The 21,093-nt window shown below is 44.3% G+C and overlaps 1 protein-coding gene across 1 annotated transcript in view; it reads right to left on the bottom strand.

Moving 5' to 3' along the window:
- LOC111149225 (DNA polymerase nu) overlaps positions 1-21,093 on the bottom strand; it is a 136,983-nt gene that overhangs the window by 13,592 nt on the left and 102,298 nt on the right. The window contains 1 exon segment of the mRNA XM_022506173.1: positions 5,340-5,422. Coding sequence (XP_022361881.1) covers positions 5,340-5,422 — 83 coding nt within the window.

Raw genomic sequence — 21,093 nt, 5'->3', positions numbered from 1 at the left:
ACAATTGGCTCCATCTGGCCTTGAGGAAGTTACAAGACCTGCGATCAATTCTGTTTCTTCACCTATGACTCAAGAACACTAGTCCTTACCTCAGAGGTTGTTAAGGGGACACCTCTGAAGGGACTGACTGAGCTCAGATCCAATCTTCTCTTTAGCCTGAGCTGGCCGATACTTCTAGGAGTCTGGACAAAAACTGTTCCCATCTTGGGAGAGTGAAGGGGCAGATAGATGTTTGCTTCCACTGCTTGGCTAGGGAGAATGGGAAAGGCTGTGCTCCCCAGAGTCTCTCCTGGCAAAGAGAGTTCTTGGAGCCCTCTGTCCTTGTTCTCACCAAGCTTGCCAAATTATCCCATGCCATTCGGACAGAAACAAAAAAACTCCAATTTCTCTATTAGGGCTTAATTAAAGACCATGTGATAACTTCATGAATACCGACCACTGAAATGATCCGTCTCTAAGTCTTTGTTTCTAGGACATTCCAATCCCTGCCCCTCTGCTACATCACTCTAGTGGAAACCTCCATTGGCTTTCAGAAAGGAATCAGATGGTGGTTAGACCCCTCCAGCCCATCTGGCTCAGTGGAACCCTGAGTCTTCTCAGCTAAGTCCTTTCTCAAGTCTAATTTACTGGTAAGCCGAATCAGTGTTTTATTTCCAACATTGTAGTTCTCAGTTTTAGAATTTCCGTTTGGTTCTTTCTATTTTCTGAGATTTCCTTTTATTTTCATTCATTAGGGGCATGTTTTCCTTTATCTCCTTTGGCATAGTTGTAATAATGGCTTTAAAATCCTTGTCTGCTCATTTCAACATCTGGGTCATCTCAGGATTTGCTTCTATCATGGCCTTTTCTTTTGAGTGTGGGTCAAAATATCCCATTTCTTCCTATGTGTAGTAATTTGGGATTAAATCCTAGATATTGTGAGTGAAATATTGTGGACACTCTGGATTCTTTATTTTTTTAAGGAGTATTGATTTTTTTTTAAAAGGAGGGAGTTAATGTGGCTGAAGTCAAACTTTGAACTCTGCCCCTCTGCAGTGGGAAGCAGCTGAAATCTCAGAACAGTCCCTTTAGCCTTAGTTGGGCTAAGTCTGAAGCCTGCCCAGGGGTCGCCAAAGGTTTGGGCAGAGTTCATACCCAGAATTTGGTGTTCTTTGGCTCCTTTGGCTCTCTTTTTTCTGGAATTTCTCCCTCACTTTCCAGATTCTCTGGTTGCTTCAAACTCTGTCTTCTGTTTCCTCAGGGAAGTGAGACTATGCATTTCTCTTGGAGGGTTAGCTACCCAGCACACTGACCAAGGCCTGTCTTCAGTGAGGAGCTATAAAAAGGGGAACTCAGCCTGAACCATTCCTCCTGAAAGTCACTTTTCAGTACCTTTCTAGAGTTTTTTATTAAATATTTTCCATAATTTATAGTTGATTCCTGTGGGAAAGGAATCTGCTGGGGCCTACTTGGCCATTACACATGTCATACTCCTCCTCCTCAGTACGTGTGGCCCAGAAAGGATTCCTTTGCTGTATTAGGTAGAGATGTTGGGAGATCTGAAGGGCAGTGATTGGCTGAGGCCTTGTACTTGAAAATGCCTGTTTACCAGAGGAACAAATAACGCAGCAACTGCTAAAGAAGAAGACGGAGCCTGGGAAAAAGATGGAGGGCCTGGCCCGTTCTCTGATCCCTGTTCCCGCGCCCTCCCCATGGGCCTGTCACACTCAGAGACCCCCCAGGCAGGATGGCCATTGATGCCATGCGGGCTTGTGTTCCATGCTTCACAGAGACTGGTCCCTTTCACACAACTGTCCTCCGTGCTTTGGTTCACATGTTGGGGTTTTTGAGTTGTAATCACAGGCAGGCTTGTCCCCCTGAAAGCAAGCATCCTCTGGGGGCAGCAGCAGCATTCTTCAGCTCTGAAATCCTAGATGGACACGCCATGGGCCTTGCCCCACAGACGGCTGATTACACCTTAACACCAGGGGCTGCTGTGTTACACCGTTAGCTTCAGGAAGACGATCCCCATTCCCTTTTCTCCAAGTGTTTTTTTGTCCCTCGCATGATTTCTAATAGTTTCTCCCTCTTGTCTGCAGCTCTGGGGCCTCATGAGCGCAGGGCACACCATGGCCTCCGGGGGGCCGGCTGGTCTGATCAGAGCAGACCCAACTAACTCTCTGTGTCCTTCCGAACTGGCAGCCTGGCCCGCCTCTCCCGGCCCTCCTTGGCAGCAGAGATTCTGGGGCACGTGCACTAGTCACTCAGTGCCATCCTCCTGGGCCCACTTGCACATCTCTGGTGACAAATGTCAGCCTCTGGGAGCAGGGGGTGCCTGCTGATTGAATGTGATTGGATGTGGAGGCAAACTTAAACGCTGAACACCTTGAGGAGAATCAAGGGGTAAGTGGACTCCAGGAGCAGGAGGAGCTCAGAGCAAGACTGGAGGAGTCAGAAGGGGCCTCCTGGAGGCTGTGCATCTGGATGGGCTCAGAGGGGTCGTGAGCAGGACAGGGCTAGTGTGCACTGTTAGCTGGCAGGTGGCTGAGGGAAGGGCAGTGAGCCGGCAGGTCCCCCTTTGCGTGAGATCCCTGGGGAACTGTGTCTCTGTGGTCACCACCATTCTGGAAGGGATGGCCCTCCTGGCAGAGTCTGGGGGAGTTGTGGGGACCAGGCTGTCCTGCCCGTGGGCTGCAGTGAGGCTGCCCAGATGTGAAGTCCCTCCGGAGCGCCTTCTTTGCTTGCGTCACAGTCCTGCTTCTCCTCGGCTGTCTTTCACTGTGGTCCTCATGCCGATCATTCCGACCCAGCTGGTGCCCCCAGCATTGGGAGCAGCAGCTTCCAGACCCCCCGTGAAAACACATCATTGCAACCACGAAAGCCAGCTGGTGGGAAGCGTCTGGGCTGCGTTTCCAGAGGGCTCCCAGCAGACAAGGAGACCCGACGGGTTTGCCCGTGGGGAGGACAACCCAGCCCTGTGCAGACAGCAGCAGAGGCATGGCAGTCTCCTCTTGAGCGGGCCAGTGACAGCAGGAATAGCAGAAACAGAGGCTCAGGGTGGGAACACTGTCACCATCCGGGCTAAAAGCAGCCAAATTACTCTTTTCACCAACATCACGGCTAATGACTCACTGCTTATTTACCAAGTGGAGCTCTTTCCTCTCCAGCAAAAAATAGAGTGCATGGTCCAGAAAGTGCCAAACTGCTGTTGGGTGCATCCTGCCATCGGCGTGAAGCTGCTCTGAGGGCCCTCTGTGCTCCTGCCCCCATGAGTGCCCAGCCAAGGTGGAGCCCCCCCCCCCGCCACCCCTTCCCTTCCCCGCACATGGATGCCCGTCACCTGGTGCCCAGTCTGGGTGCCGGTGTGGTGGCTGAGGCCAAAGATGAGAGCCGGCTGGTGCCAGGCACCAGTGAAGGAGCCAGCTCCTCCCCGACTGGGAGGTGACTGGAGCACGGAGGTGGAAGTCTCTGCAGAAGGTCACCAACCCCAGAGGGACAGACTTAGGACTCCAGCCCAGGCTGCCTGCCAGGAATTGGAGGCAACATTCTGCCCGCAGAGCCTGGATCGAGGACTTGCGGCACCGGGATCTAATATAACTGGGTGGCAGGCTGCCCTCCCCCGCCCCCCACCCCCGACAGTGATCTAGAAGGTTCTGGAGCACCGCAGAGGGAGGCCGAGCCGAGGAGCCAGACTGAGTGAGTCTGAGTCACCCTGCTCTCACCCACTGAGTTCAAGTCTTTCAGTTTCTTAGCCTGTTTCCCAAAAACTGTACATAGAATGTATGCACAAGTAGGGTCAAAAGACTATGCAGTTCATGAGTTTGTGCAGTATTTATGGTGTGCCTGCTATGTGCCTGGCCATGGGCAGAGCCAGAAGAGCTCCTGCTTCACGGGGTTCCTTGGGCTGGAAGAATGAGCAGTGCTCCGGGAGAAGCAGGGTGCTTCATGGAGGAGGGTGAGACAGGCGCTGTTCGGGGCTGGGGACCCAAGCTTAGAAAGTGGTGTGTGGCAGAAAGACTCTTGAGTGGCCTCCGTGGTCCTGCCTCCAGGTCTTCACGCCCTCCAGTGACCCTCCCCTGGGGGGTGGGCAGACCTGCGTCTGAGCAGCGGCACAGTGACGGTCACACAGACTTGGGACCACTAGGAAGCATGTAGCACTGTGGGGCCGGCTCTGAAGAACACGGGCAGTAGCTCTGCCTACACTGGGGGGCCCTTGCGGCAAGGCCCGAGGGCTGCTAACGTGCTCCTTGGTGGAGCTGCCCGTGAGACCATGGCCCCTGATACCCACCGATGCTGGGTGACCATGAGTGTGTTACCTGGAAATGGATCACTGATACAGCAGTCAGGGACGGCCGAGAAGGGGACAGCAGAGCCAAGAGGAAGGCGTGAGGGTGAGCTCTGTGGACAGGGGTCCAGCAGAGGAAGCGGCGCCGGTTCAGGGCCTGGGCTGGGAGCCAGGCTGGGTGGTGGGAGGCACATTCCAGACCCGTTGTATGCAAGTCGCTCATGCCCCAGCACCAAGGTCACATTGCTGAAGTACAAGGTGGGTCTGACAGATAATCGACGACATGTCTGCCCCGATGTTCTTGCACTGGAAGCTGATCCCCTTTTGCTGGCTTTCCTTAAATGAACAAAGGGTCTCCGTGGCAGGGAGATGAATTCTGCTCTTGGTGACTTTGCAAGAGCCTTGTTGCCCAGACAGGACTGATCCAAAGAAGGCGGTTGGCACAGGCCAGCCAACAGCCAGATGGACCCTTCCTTCAGGAGGGCTGGCTGGCCCACAGCCCCTTTTCATCCTCTCCCTTGTTGTCCTGAGGGGACGTGATATCCCACTGGTTCAGCATGATGTAGAGGGAGAAAAGAGTTTAAACAGAATTTATGAAGCCACGGTCAGGAGGTTGGAGGGAGAGGGAGGGACGGTGGGAGGGAGCTGAAGACCAGCTCTGCCTCAGGTCCTGGGTGGTGGGGTGGAGGTCAGGGTCAGGATGAGGTAGCATCTCACAGCCCAGAGATGGCCCCCCAGCACGGCCGTATCAGGTAGGGGTGGGGCTATACCCTTGGGCTTCGGCCCTGTCCTGTCCCTCCCAGCTGGTCAACTGTGGTCTCCATTCACTTTTGTGCCTCTGTTCTCTCAGCCAGTGGGACACTGAGGGAGCTGATGGCTGTCAGTGGTCTGACTGGTTTCTAGTGCATCCCAGATGTCCTCAGCCTTTTGTAAAAGACACTCAGAAACTCACAAAAGTGAGCTCCGGGGGCCAAGAACGATCTCTCTAAGGCACAGCCATATTTAAACACAGACATGGGATAAGAACCAGCTCCATCTGGCCTACAGGTGACACCGAGACCGGCCCGCAGCCTACCTGCTCCATAGACCGCTGAGTACACCACCTTCTTGGTCTGCTCTCTGTCTGCGTGCGTCACTCGCTCTGGGGGAATGTCCTTCCTGCGTGGAAACATGGCGTGTGGTCAGGCCCATCGGTGTCATGTCTGCAGAGGGGGCCATGGCGTCCAAGCTGCACACCACCCACCAGCTCTTTCTCTGCAGGCCCTTAACCATTTCAAACCTGTCCATGGGGAGGGGGGTCCAACACCTGCGCCTTTGCTCACTGGTTCTCCGTGCAGAGGCTGAAGTGGAGGCCTAGCGGGTGCAAGCTGGCCACACTCCCACGTGTTGCACACCAAAAACAAAAAGTGCTTTCACCAAAGGAGTACAACCCAACCTGAGGAAAGCCCGCTCCCAGTGCTGGCGCGCCTGGGCCCAGGAGCCCTGAGGACGCCGCTGTGGGCGGAGAAGGCTAGAGGGGCAGCGTCAGCCTCGCCTTGCAGAGATGGAAGGGCAGGTGGGTGAGCCCGCCCTGAGGCTGCTGCTCTCAGCTCCTGAAGGCGCAGTCTGCAGAGGGTAGAGCCAGATGTGGGAACCACCCAAGGGCTGCTGGGCGCCCAGAGCTTCTCCTTCCTGCCGACCGCATGCATGCAGCCGTGTGGCTCAGGGGCACAGGGATTGCTGACTGCGTGGGCACTTCAGATCCAGGAGGGAAACAGAAAAGGAAAAGGGAACCTGTCCCAATCTTTGTGGGTCACTCAGTTCTGGGCCGTGAGCAGCGCTGCCAGAGCCTCCACTTCCGGCAGGCACTGGGCCTAGACACCAGCCCCGAGCAAGCCTGGGGTCTTCTTGGGCCTTCTCCCTGTGTGCGAGCTGCCCCGGGCATGTGTGTTGCTCTCTCAACCTCCTGCTGGACACGGGCGGCTTCAAGGGGCCAGGGAGTTTTTTTGTTTTTTTTTTTAAGATTTATTTATTTACTCTGGAGGGAGGGGGAGAGAGAGAGTGTGTGTGTGCATGAGTGGGATGGGCAGAGGGAGAGGGAGACATGATCTCCAGCAGACTCCCCATTGAGTGTGGAGCCTGATCATCGGGGCTCAATCCCATGACCCAGAAATCACAACCTGAGCTGAAATCAAGAGTCAGACGCTCCACTGACAGGGCCGCCCAGCACTGGTCCCCCAGAAGCTTTCCCCAGCTGTTCCCCTGCAAGCTTTCTGAGCCCGGGTATCTGCCTTGCCTGTCATCCCACACCATAAGTGGTTTCATGCCATCCACCTCACGGTGCCTTCCCGCAACGCCCTGGCTTGTCTGTTCCAAGGGAGTTCTGAGTTAGGAGAAACCGTGCCCATTGTCAGTCCTTCGGGCAGTCCCCAGGTTTGAACAGACTAGACGCAGAGCTCTGCACACAAGGGCTCTGAAAGCAGGCCCTGGGCCCTGCGCGGCGGTGCGCTAAGGGCAAAGGCCACGGAGCTCTCCCACAGTTGCTCTCCTGCAGTTGCCTTTTTCTTGACTCAGCATTTCCTTGGTTCTGTCAATTGTTGACTGCTTTCCAGAGTCCTGACAAAGTTGGTTCTGGCAACGTTTGCTTGATTTTTTGATGTTTCTGCTTGGCGGACAGACCCTCAGGGATGCCCACTTCACCATGTTCACTGGCGTCCGAGAGTTTGCTAATTTTTACCACGTGATTTCTAAATACCAATGTATCCTTTGTGGTGTTTCCACTGTGTTAAGGTATTTTGCCCACTTGTTTATCTCACCCTTGAGCTTGATATCATTAACTGCTTTATTTAGATATGAAGCAAAAAGCCAACATGCATTCATGCTCAGGACAACTATATGTCAACTCCTAGGTCACTGTCCCTCCTCCCTCCCTTTATTTGGGAAATCCTATAGGGTGCTCCAAGCCTGCTTAGCAAAGACACTGCTGAAAAACGTGCAGGGGCTGATTTTCCTTGTTTCTTGTCCGGGGCCATCTGTGAAAAGGGGTCAGACAGACCTTTTGATGGCAGCTGCGGGGAGGGAAGGAGTGAGCGTTTTAGAGCAGGGCAACCACAACCAAGCATGCGGGTCACCTGTCCTTAGTGCTGTCCAGAGTCAAGAGTTGTCTGACAAAGCCGCATTAAACTCTCCTGGAACCTGCTTCTTCCCAAAATGTGATAAGATCCAAACAGCATAATCAATCAATAGGTATTACGGACACATATCAAAACCATGCTCTGATGATAGGGAAAATACTTTCTTCCTGAGTACATACAGCACACTCACAATAACCCATCATACATTAGGACACACAGAAAACATCAAAAGTTTGCACAAAGCAGAAATATTAAAATAACATTCTGATCACAGTGCAAGACAACTAAAAGTTAAAACCAAAGCACTCCCTCACAAAAAACAGAATACAAAAAAACCCAAACCACACCCCATCTACCTAGAAATAAAACAAAAACATTTCTTTTAGACGACTTTTGGGTGAAGAAAAATAAAAAGAGAAATTATGTAACTTCTACTGAAAACATTGCATGTCAGACCCAGTGGATTACATTTAAAGCAGTGAGGAAACTTCATAACCTTAAGCACTTATATTAATAATAACAAAAGAACAAAAGTACAGTTGGCCCTTGAACAAGACAGGGGCTAGGGGTGCTGATCCCCTGCACAGTCGAAAATCCACATTTAACTTCTGACCCACCCCCAACCTTGACTACTAATAGTCTCTTGTTGACAGGAAGTCTTACCCATGACCAATCAACACATAGTCCTCATGTTACGTGTATCATATACTGTATTTTTACAATAGAGTAAGTTATGGGAAAAAATGTTATTAAGAAAATCATAAGTGGGCACCTGGGTGGCTCAGTGGGTTAAAGCCTCTGCCTTTGGCTCAGGTCATGATCCCAGGGTCCTGGGATCAAGCCCCGGATCGGGCTCTCTGCTCAGTGGGGAGCCAGCTTCCTCCTCTCTCTCTGCCTGCTTCTCTGCCTACTTGTGATCTCTGTCTGTCAAATGAATAAATAAAATCTTTAAAAAAGAAGAAAAGAAAATCTTAAGGAAGAGAAAATACACCTACAGTATTGTCCTGAAGCAAAAAAATCCTCGTGTAAGTGGACCCATGCAGTTCATACCTGTGTTGTTCAAAGCCAACTGTACACCAACTAAGTTTTTAATTCAAAAAACAAGAAAAAGAACAACAAAGCAAATGAATAGAACATACAGGAGGGAAATAATAAAGCTAGAATAAAGATGGGAACGGAAACTGATCAAGTAGAGAACAGCAAAACACTAGATCAAATTAATGAATGAAAATCCTGGTTCCTGTAAAAAATAAAATAAACCATTAGTTGGTTTAATCAAAAGGGAACAAACACAGATATACAAAGTATGAAACAATAAGGGAAGGTAACTATAGATATGCAAGAAGTTAAAAAAAATCTTAAAAAGTTATTTTGCAAAACTGTATGCAAATAAATTAAAAAATTTAGTTTGGGGGTGGAGTCTTTTGGGTTTTCCATATAAAGTACAATGTCATCTGCGAAGAGAGAGAGTTTGACTTCTTCATTGCCAATTGGGATACCTTTTATTTCTCTTTGTTGTCTGATTGCTGTTGCTAGAACTCATATAGCAATTCAGTAATGTGGCAGGATACAAAGTCAATGTACAGAAATCAGATGCTTTCTTATACACTAACAATGAAAACACAGAAAGGGAAATTAGAGAATCGATTCCATTTACTATAGCACCAAGAACCATAAGATACCTGGGAATAAACCTCCATCTGTACTCGAGGAACTATAAAACACTTACGAAAGAAATCGAAGAAGACACAAAAAGATGGAAGACCATTCCATGCTCTTGGATCGGAAGAATAAACATTGTTAAAATGTCTATACTGCCTAGAGCAATCTATACTTTTAATGCCATTCTGATCAAAATTCCACCAGTATTTTTCAAAGAGCTGGAACAAATAATCCTAAAATTTATGGAATCAGAAGAGACCCCGAATTGCTAAGGAAATGTTGAAAAAGAAAAACAAAACTGGTGGCATCACGTTGCCTGATTTCAAGCTTTACTACAAAGCTGTGATCACCAAGACAGCATGGTACTGGCATAAAAACAGACACATAGACCAGTGGAACAGAGTAGAGAGCCCAGATATCGACCCTCAACTCTATGGGCAAATAATCTTTGACAAAGCAGGAAAAAATATACAGTGGAAACAAGACAGTCTCTTCAATAAATGGTGCTGGGAAAATCAGACAGCTATATGTAGAAGAATGAAACTTCACCATTCGAGATAAACTCGAAATAGATAAAAGACCTCAATGTGAGAAAGGAATCCATCAGAATCCTAGAGGAGAACACAGGCAGTAACCTCTTCGATATCAGCCACAGCAACTTCTTTCAAGATATGTCGCCAAAGGCAAAGGAAGCAAAAGCGAAAATGAACTTTTGGGAATTTATCAAGATCAAAAGCTGCTGCACAGCAAAGGAAACATTCAACAAAACAAAGAGGCAACCCACGGAATGGGAGAAGATATTTGCAAATGACAGTACAGACAAAAGGCTGATATCCAGGATCTATAAAGAACTTCTCAAACTCAACACACACAAAACAGATAATCATGTCAAAAAATGGGCAGAAGACATGAACAGACACTTCTCCAATGAAGACACGCAAATGGCTATCAGACACATGAAAAAATGTTCATCATTACTAGCCATCAGGGAGATTCAAATTAAAACCACATTGAGATACCACCTTACACCAGTTAGAATGGCCAAAATTAACAAGACAGGAAACAACGTGTGTTGGAAAGGATGTGGAGAAAGGGGAACCCTCTTACACTATTAGTGGGAATGCAAGTTGGTGCAGCCAATTTGGAGAACAGTGTGGAGATTCCTTAAGAAATTAAAAATAGAGCTTCCCTATGACCCTGCAATTGCACTACAGGGTATTTACCCCGAAGATACAGATGTAGTGAAAAGAAGGGCCATCTGTACCCCAATGTTCATAGCAGCAATGGCCATGGTCACCAAACTGTGGAAAGAACCAAGATGCCCTTCAAAAGACGAATGGATAAGGAAGATGTGGTCCGTATACACTATGGAGTATTATGCTTCCATCAGAAAGGATGAATACCCAACTTTTGTATCAACATGGATAAGACTGGAAGAGATTATGCTGAGTGAAATAAGTCAAGCAGAGAGAGTCAATTATCATATGGTTTCACTTATTTGTGGAGCATAAGAAATAACACGGAGGACATGGGGAGATCGAGAGGAGAAGGGAGTTGAGGGAAATTGGAGGGGGAGATGAACCATGAGAGACTATGGACTCTGAAAAGCAATCTGAGGGTTTTGAAGGGGCAGGGGGTGGGAGGTTGGGGGAGCCTGGTGGTGGGTATTATGGAGGGCACATATTGCATGGAGCACTGGGTGTGGTGCATAAACAACGAATTCTGTTACACTGAAAAGAAATTAAATTTAAAAAAAATTAAAAATTTAGGTTCACATGGACATTTCTTAACAAAACACAGTTAAAAAAATTGGCTCCAATAGAGACAAAAGTTAAACAGACCAGGAAAAATGTCTAAAGAAGAAACAGAAAATCATTAAGGAACTAACCCACAAAGCCCTCCAGGCCTAGACAGTTTCAAAGGGGAATTCTATCAAACCTCAGAGACCAGAGAGACCCCATGCTGTCTAAATTGATTCAGTGTATCGAAAATGAAGGGAAAAATGTATTTTATTAAGTGTGTGTAACAGTTATACCAAAACACAATAGAGTATAACAAAGGAAAATGACAGACCCTATCTCCTATGAATACTGAATGATGTAGTAATCCTAAATAGAATATTGGCAAATGGAGTCCAACCCTCTATTAAGAAAATAGTACTCATGGCCAAAAATAGTTTATACCAGGAAAGCAAGGTTGGTGCAATGTTAGGATATCTATTAACATAATTCACCACATTAATGGAACTAAGGAGCAAATTACATGATTATCTATATAGTTGTTGAAAAAAATCCTCTGACAAAATTCAACACACACTCTTAATAAAAACTCTTGGGAAAATAGGAATACCTGGATAGTTCCTTAAAGATTTTATTTATTCATTTGACAGACAGAGATCACAAGTAGGCAGAGAAGCAGGCAGAGAGAGAAGAGGAAGCAGGCTCCCCGCTGAGCAGAGAGCCCGATGCGGGGCTCGATCCCAGGACCCTGGGATCATGACCTGAGCCGAAAGCAGTGACTTTAACCCACTGAGCCACCCAGGCGCCCCTGGATACTTCCTTAAAGTTATAAAACATACACCCCAATCCTAAAGCTGGCATCTCACTATATGGGGGAAATACCAGAAGCATTCTTACTAAGATCAGAAGCAAGGCAAGGGTGGTCACTACCTCCAATACCATTTAACATTGTTCTGGAAGTATTAGCGAAATCATCAGAGGCATAAGAATTGGAAAATTTGAAGAAACCTATCTCTAGTTGCAGATGACAAGGTAGTATTCTGGAAATCCCTAGAGAATCAACGATAAAATAATTCATAAAGTAGCAGGAAATAAAATTAGCATAGCAAGGCAATAGCCTTCATGTATTCCAAAATCACAGAATAAAGACACAATGGAAGGGAGGACCTCATTTACAACTCCAACGAAAAAGATAAAATACTTAGGAATAAACAACAAGAAATGTGTCACACCTATATAAACACCTTTAAAGCTTCCTGAAAGTCACAAAAGTAGACGAGATTGAATGGAAAGGCATCCCTTATTCTTTCTTTTCTTTAAGATTATTTATTTATTTATTTGACAGGCAGAGATCACAAGTAGGGGGAGAGGCAGGCAAAGAGAGAGGAGGAAGCAGGCTCCCTGCTGAGCAGAGAGCCCGATGTGGGGCTCGATCTCAGGACCCTGGGATCATGACCTGAGCCGAAGGCAGAGGCTTTAACCCACTGAGCCACCCACGCGCCCCATCTTTTTTTCTTTTTTATAGATTTTATTTATTTATTTGACAGAGAGAGATCACAAGTAGGCAGAGAGGCAGGCAGAGAGATAAACAGGCGGAGAGAGACAGGCTCCCCGCTGAGCAGAAAGCCTGATGTGGGGCTCCATCCCAGGACCCTGAGACCATGACCTGAGCCAAAGGCAGAGGCTTAACCCACTGAGCCACCCAGGCGCCCCAGGAATCCCTTGTTCTTGAATGAAATGTTGCAACATCATCAGGAAGTCAGCTCTCCCTACGGTCATTTGTGTATTTAAAGTGATCTCAATAAAAATGCCAACAAGCTCTTCCCTGGGACTAGATGCTAACGTTTATGCAGGCTAGAAAGGCTCGCAAACAGGAGAGCCACCCAGACATTAAGATGGGCAGCAAGCTCTGTATAGTGTGGGAGGCGTGTGAAGAGCCTGAGTACCAGAGTAGGACAGAGAGCTCAAGACCAGACTTGATGACCACCTGCAAAAATCCCCTGGAGCAAAGACGGGCTTCCTGGTAGACAGATCTGGGACAGCTGGAGAGCCGTTTGGAGAAGGGCTTCAGAAAACATGGCAGGCTACTCTGTCTCCTGGGTGTAGCGAAAGGCTTTCTGACCGCGACTTCGAGTCTGGATGCAGAGAAAGGAAGGGTGGTTAGACCACCACCGCCACAGCCACCATTCCTAACCCCACGTCTTCTGCGTGGCATAAGATACCGTAAGTGAAGAGAAAAGACAAACAACAAACTAGGAGAAAATATTTGTAACATGGATCAGAGACGAAGGACTAACACCCTAACGAAACCCAACGTTCCTACGAAAGAAGGATGAAAATGCCTGATAGACAAAAGCGAAGTTCAGTGTGTGGATTTCCGCTGGCTGCGGTGGGGCACGGCTCCCACTCCTGGAAACTCAGAGGGATTCTGTTCTCGCATCTGCTTGTTGGGTGACAGGATAGTGAGCCACTGCCATACTCCGCCAAGCCCAGGTCAGCTGACCCTTCGGGGTGCAGGAGAAGTGTGTGAAGGGGCTTAATACTAAGTAAGATGACTGACAAAGTAAGATGACAGCCAGAGATGCAGGCTAGCTTGTGAGTGGAGGTTGGTGTGGTCGGCTGAGAGAGTGAGGTCTCCTGGTGTTTCCTTTTATTGGTTTCCAAAAATTAATTTATTCAAGTATAGTTAATGTGATAAATTGCACCCATTTTTAGTGTACAGTCCAATGACTTTTAAAAAAATGCATACACCTGTATCACCACCAGCACAGTCAAGATACAGAACATTTCTATCATCCCAAAACATTGCCTCGTGCCCTCTGAAGTCAAACCATCCCCAATTCTGCAGCCCCAAGGGGGTACAGATCCAGTTACAGCCACTGTAGATGAGATCTACCTTCCATCTTATATAAATGGAAGCATATGGTACATACGCTTTTGTGTTTGGCTCCTTTCACTCAGATTAATATAGTTTAAAAATTTTTATTATCGAAGAACAGTTGATATGTAATGTAATAATGTAATGCAATGTTAGTTTTAGATAGCGATTCAACAAGTCCATGCATCACACAGTGCCCACCGCAGTAAGGGGAATCCCCATCTGTCACCAATGTTATTACAATGCCATTGACTATATTCCCTGTGCTGTACTTTTCATCCCGTGACTTATTTGTTTTATAACTGGAATTTACTACCTCTTGATCCCACTCACCTGTTTCATGCATCCTCCCATCCACAGCCCATCTGGCTACTACCAGTTTGTTCTCTACTTTTGAGTCTGTCTCTAGTTTTTGTTTGTTGGTTGGTTGGTTCATTTTTTTTTTTTTTTAGATTCTACATAAAAGTGAAATCATATGATATTTATCTTCTCTGACTTATTTCATTTAACTTAATACCCTCTGGGTCCCTCTATGTTGTCACAAATGGCAAATTTCATTCTTTCTTATGTTTGAGTAATATTCCTGGAGATAGATAGATATATATATATATATATATATATATATATATATATATATTATATGCCACATCGAAGCAGCTGTACCTTTGCTATTGTAAATAAGGCTGCAATGAACAGAGAGGTGCACTGTCTTTAAATTAGTCTTTTCCTTTTGTTTTGGTAAATATTAGGAGTAGAATTACCAGATCATGTGGCATTTCTATTTTTAATTTTTTGAGGAATCCCCATACTGTTTTCCACAGTAGCTGCACCAGTTTGTATTCCCACCAACAGAGCACGAGGGTTCCCCCTTCTCCACATCCTCATCAACACCTGTTGTTTCTTGTCTTTTTGATTCTAGCCGTTATGACAGGTGGGACGTGGTATCTCATTGTGGTTCTGATTTGCATTTCCCTGACGATGAATGATGTTGAACATCTTTTCATGTATCTGTTGGCCATCTGCATGTCTTCTTTGGAAAAATGTCTATTCAGGTCCTCTGCCTATTTAAAAAAATGGATTTTTATCGTTATTTTTGGGTACTGAGTTGTATAAGTTCCTTTAAATTGTGGGTAGCAACCCCTTATCAGATATATCATTTGCAAATATTTTCTTCCATTCAGTAGGTTGCCCTTTCATTTTGTTGGTGGTTTCCTTTCCTGCACAAAGGCTTTTTATTTTGATGTAGTCCCAATAGTTTATTTTTGCTTTTATTTCCCTTGCTTCAGGAGGCATATCCATAAATATGTTGCTAAGGCTGGTGTCCAAGAGATGACTATGTTTTCTTTTAGAGGTTTTATGGCTTTGGTCTTGCGTTTAGGTCTTAATTCCATTTTGTATTTACGCTTGTGTATTGTGTAGGAAAGTGGTCCAGTTTCATTTTTCTGCATGTGGCTGTCCAGTTCTCCCAACACTATTTGTTGAAGAGGCTGTCTTTTTCCCATTGCATATTCTTGCCTCCTTTGTCGCAGATTAATCAACCATATAAGCGTGGGTTTATTTTTGGGCTCTCTATCCCATTCCATTAATTGATGTGTCTATTTCTGTGCCAGCAAGCATAATATTTTTGAGACTTGCATTGCTGTGCATATCCTCAGTTTGTTTCTTTTCCTTGCTGAGAGTTTTCCATGGACACAATTAGTGCATCAATCCTCTGTTGATAGACATGAATTTTTCCAAGTTAGGACGACTGTGAATACAGCTAGAAGGAACTTTGACACAAGTCTTTGTTTATATGTGTATGTTGATTTCTCACAGATAAATACCTAAGAGTGGAATTGCTGGCTTGTATGCTACGTGTGTGTTTACCTTATAAGAAAAGGATTATTTTTTCCCAAATGGTTGACAATTTTACACTCCCAGCTGCTCCATATGAGCACTGTGGTTGCTTCACATCATTGCCAACAGTGATTATTAGTCTTTTTAGTTTTAGCCGTTCTTGTGGATATGGAGAGGTATCTAAGTGTGGTTTTAATTTGCATTTCCATGATAACTAGTGATACTGAACATATTTCCATGTGCTTATTGGCATTCATTTTATGAAGTGTCTACTTAAATCTTTTGGGAGTTACTTGTCTTCCTATCATGGAGTTGTAAGAGTTTTGTATACATTTGGACAGTCACCTGTTGTCAGAGGTGTGTACTGTGAATATTTTCTGCCAGTCTGTTGCTTGCTTTTTCATTGTCTGCTGGTATTGTACTAGCGAAAGTCTTCTAAATTTTGATGCAGCCCAATTTACCAATTTTTCAATTAAGTAGCTGGTACTTCTGGTGTCCTGTGAAATCTTCATCCCGAAGATGAAAGGACTTTCTCTCTTATGTGTTCTTTTAGGAGGTTTATAGTTCAAACTTTTATGTTTAGGTCTATGATCCATTTTGAGTTAATTTTTATATATGGTGTGAGGTAAGAATCAAAGCTCATTTTTTCTAAGTGGATATCCAGGTGCTCCAGCATCACTGGAAAGATCATTCTTAACCCTCCACAAATTACGTTAGCACCTCTTTTGAAAGTGAATTAATCATACATGTGAGGGTCTGTTTCTGGACTTTCTTCTCTTTTAATGATCTATGTATCTACTCTTCTATTAATAACACACTGTTTTGATTACTATAGCTTTATAGCAAGTTCTGAAGTCAGGTAAAATTCTTCAAAATTTGTTTTCTTTTCAAAATTGTTTCAGTTATTCCAAGCTCTTTGCATTTCCATATAAATTTTAGAATATGTTGTTAATTTCTGCAAGAAAATCCTGCTAGGATTTTGGTTGGGATCATATTGAATTTACAGGTTGATTTGGGGAAAATTGATAACAGTATTGTCTTCTAACCTATGACCACAGTATATGTCTCTCCATTGTTTAGGTTTTTTAAGTTCCTCTCACCAGTGTTTGTAGTTTTCAGTGCGTAGGTCACACACATATTTTGTTAAATCTTTCCCTGAGTATTTTTGCCTTTGGATGATACTTTAATTGTATTGTTTTACTTTAAATTTGTTTCCATTGTTTATTGCTACTATTTATAAACATCACTGATTCTTTTCTGAAAAGACTTTGAGAGTCAGGGAGAGTGAAAGAGAGAGAGACAGTGAGAGAGAGCATGAGCAGGGAGAGGGGCAGAGGGAGAAGTAGGCTCCCCACTGAGCAGGGAGCCTGATGTGGGACTAGATCCCAGGACCCCAGGATCATGACCCAAGCCAAAGGCAGACACTTAACTGACTGACCCCTAAATACCATCGATTCTTACACATTAACTTTGTTTCCTATGTTCTTGCTCCATATTGTTGGTTCTAGTAGCATCTTTTGTCAATCTCTAGGATATTCTTTGTACAATATGATGCTTTCTGCAAAGAAATATAGTTTACTTCTTTCTTTCCAAATTGCATCCCCTTTATTTTTATTTTTGTCTACTTCTGCTTTATTGCATGGGCTAGAACCTTCTGCACAATGTTGAATAGAAATCATGGGAGTGGACATTCTTGCCTTGTTCCTATTCTTTGGAAAAATAAGTGAGTTTTTCACCACTAACTAAGATGTTAATTATAGGTTTTTCATCTATGCCTTTTTTCATATTGAGGAAGTCCTTTTTCTATTTCTGGGTCACTAAAAATTTTTATATTTTTATAGTGAATAGATCTTGAATTTTGCAAGGCCCTTCCTCATCTACGGAGATAATTATGCGGATTTTCTCCTTTATTCTCTTACTATCATCAATTACATTGATTAATTTCTGAGTGCTAAACTAATGGTACATTCCTTGGATAAACTCCCATTTGTCATGGAGTATTGTCCTTTTTCTATATTGCAAGATTTGATTTGTTAATATCGTGAAGAACTTTTGCCTCTGTGATCATGAAGTCTATTGGTATGCAGTTTTTTCTTTGTGCAGTATCTTGTTTAGTATGAAGGTAATTTTGGCCTCATGAAAAGACTTGAGAAATATTCATTCTTCTTATCTTTTCTGAAAGTATTTATAAAGGATGGAATTACTTTCTTAAATGTTTGATAGAGTTTACTAGTGAAGTCATATAGCACTGGGAAGGTTTCTATTACAAATTCAACTCTTCTAATAGATAAAAAGCTTTCAAGTTGTTTCATATTTTATCAGTTTTGGTAATTTGTATCTTTCAAGAAATTTGAGTTATCAACCTTATGGACATAAAGTTGATTATTATATTTCCCTATTATTCTTTTAGTATCTGTAGAGTTCATGTTGATGTGATCTTTTTCATTCCTGATATTGCTGCTTCCCCCCACCCCCTCCCCAGTCTCCCTAAGGGTTTATCAGTTTTATTCCTTTTTTTCAAACACCCTGCTTTGGGTTTCTTTTTTTCTCTACTTTTCCATTTTCCATTACATTGATTTCTGTACCTCCTATCTTCTTTCTACTAGGGATTTAAGTTGCTTTTATTTTTCTAGCTTTTTAAGGTGGAAACTTAGAGCTTTGATAATTTACTGTAGACTTTTATTTTCTAATATAAGCATTTAATGCCACAAATTTCTGAGTACTTCTTTAGCTATATCCCATTATCCCATAATCCCATAATCCCATAATCCCATAATTTCTGATGTTATATTTTTAATCTAGCTCAAAATATTTTCTTTCTTTTTTTAAAAGTTTTCTTTATCCTTTTCTTTCCTTTTTTTTTTTTTTTTTTTTTTTTTTGGTAATCCCCATGCCTAATGTGGGGCTTGGACTCACAACCCTGAGACTGAGAGTCATGCACTCCACTGAGGAGCCCTGAGCTTAAAATATTTTCCAGTATCCCTTGTGACTTTTTTCTTTGACCCATGTGTTGAGAAATATATCCTTCATTTTCCAGTTCTTTGGAAATTTCTTATATATATTTTTTGTTCTTAATTTAATTCCACTATTTTATAGGACATTTTCACTTGATTTCAATTCTTCTAACCCAACTGAGACTTTTGTTTAGATGAATGCTTCCTTGTGCACTTAGGGCCATGTTCCGTGGTAGCTGGTGGATAATGTTCTCCAGCTTCTGATTTTCCCCATACTTGTTCTTGTCAATTACTGAGAACACAGTGCTGAGATCCCAGCCCTGCTTGTGGGTCTGTCAGTTCTGTCAGGCTTGCCTCATGGCTTTGAAGCCGTCTTCTTAGGACTGGTTTTTCTTCATGAAAAGTCCTTCTCTGTGCCTAGGAATATTCTTTGTCCTGATGTGTCTGACACTGAAACAGCCATGTAGATTTTCAACTGATTGGCCTTGGTCGCCCAGTTTTCAATGTAGGTTCTCCCCACTGGACCACACACTGCGTCTCCCGTCACCAATTCCAGGTTTGGGGGGTGTCCAGGGCCTTTGTGAAAAGCAAGTTTCTCTGCCTCCTTGTGGTCCGGCTTCGACACAATGACAGGGAATAACGTCACCTGCATTGAGTCACCTTGCATGTCAGGAAAAAAAAAAGTGTGAGATCTTCATTAGCTGTGTTTACTTGCTGAAGTGGCCACTAATAAGCAGATACAGAACAGATGTCCCATGAGCGAACATACCTAGAGCCTGGAGGAAGTTAGAGAGGTTGGCTTATGTGGTAGTTTCCTTTGGCTGCTGTCACAGCTTCTGGGGGCTGCTGGCTCTTCCACTCCTAGTCTGTCTTTCTCTCTGTCTCTTGTGCACATGCTTTCGATTCCTATGACTTTCTCTTTTTGTTCTTTGTTTTCAAAATCTGGTCTCACTGTGTACACATCTTAAATATTTTATAGTTCACATGTCGTGGTAGTCTGAATAATGGTCCACCGAATCCCTAGAACTTGTAACTATTACCTTATATGGAAAAAAAGATCTTTGCAGCACGATTAAGTTAATGGTTTTGAGATGAGAAGGTTATACTGAATTATCAGAGTGGGTTCTAAGTGCCATCCCTGTGCCCTAATAAGGGGGAGGTGGAGGGAGGACATGCAGATAGGAGGCCATGTGACCGTGGGACAGAAATGGGAGAGGTCGCAAGCCAAGAAATGCCGCTCCAGCTTCTCAGCCGCCTGGATGGCTCAGGTGGCAAACTCAGGCATCAGTTCCACAAAGGATTTAGGCGGAGTTTCACTTACATCATTTTTACACAAATCTTTTTCCATTTTCTCACTGGCTGAACAGGAATTTAGTCTGGGCTTCATTAGAGAACCTCTGACCTTTTGCACACCCTGGGCTCTGGGTACCTGCTGTGACTGTTACCCTCTTGTGCTGGTTGGCCAAGGGTATGTCTGTGGGGCATTTCATTCCTCATCCGACATCCAAAGCTCTGTTTCTACTTTACATGCCAAAGATTGAATCTCTAATTAAAAGAATATGATAGACTAGACGGGAACTATGAGACACTTACAAATATAAGGGCATAGAACAATCAAAAGTAGAGTGACAACAGGGGGAAGAGCAGGCAAGCTCCACCCAGAAGAAAGTTGGCTTAGCTGCACTTTTATCAGAAAAAAACAGTTGTACATTTATACATGTCTAATAAGATAGCTCCAAAAATATGAAGCAAAACTGACAGAACCGAAAGGAGAAATAGACAAATCTGTAATAATAACAGGAAACCTTAATTCGACTCTCTAATAGCTAGTAGAACAACCACTCAAATATCAGTAAGGACACAGAAGATGTGAGCAACATGTCTTCAGACTTGACCTAACTGACATACGCTAGATACTGTACCAATGGCCAGAGAGTACACCCTCATCACACGCACAACGGTGAAACAGACCTCATGCTGGTCTGAAAGGCCACTGAAAACACGTTTCAAAGGATACAAATCCTGCAGAGAATGTTCTTTGACTGTGGTGGAATTAAGCTAAAAATCATCATTAGCAATAACAACAAAAACTAGAAAATGCTCATATATTTGGAAACTAAGCATTTTACTTCTAGGCCTTGGGTCAAAGAAGAAATCACAATGAAGTTAGAAGATATTTTCATCTGGATCATAGTGAAAATAGACATATCAAAATTTATGAGATGTAGTTAAAGTCATGCTTAGAAAGAAAGTTATAGCCTTAAATCCATATTAGGGTGAAGAAAGGCTGAAAATCAATGATTAAATATCCATCACAAGTAGCTGGAAAAAGAACAACACAATAAATCCAAAGAAAGTAGAAAGAAAAAATAATAAAGAGACGGCATTAATACAACAGAAAACAAACATATAATAAAGAAATTTAACAGTAACACGATTCGTTCTTTGAAAAGAATAATAAAATCAGTAAGTTCTCAGGAAACCTGAATAAGAATGAGAACAAGAAGGCACAAATTACGGGCGCCTGGGTGGCTCAGTGGGTTAAGCCACTGCCTTCAGCTCAGGTCATGATCTCAGGGTCCTGGGATCGAGTCCTGCATCGGGCTCTCTGCTCAGCGGGGAGCCTGCTTCCCTCTCTCTCTCTCTG

This window comes from Enhydra lutris, unplaced genomic scaffold, assembly GCF_002288905.1.
Source record: "Enhydra lutris kenyoni isolate GAN:26980312 unplaced genomic scaffold, ASM228890v2 scaffoldscaffold21, whole genome shotgun sequence".
In the NCBI taxonomy this organism is placed as follows: domain Eukaryota; kingdom Metazoa; phylum Chordata; class Mammalia; order Carnivora; family Mustelidae; genus Enhydra; species Enhydra lutris.
Note: the sequence above shows the minus strand (reverse complement) of the source record. Positions and strands in the feature narration are given on the sequence as shown.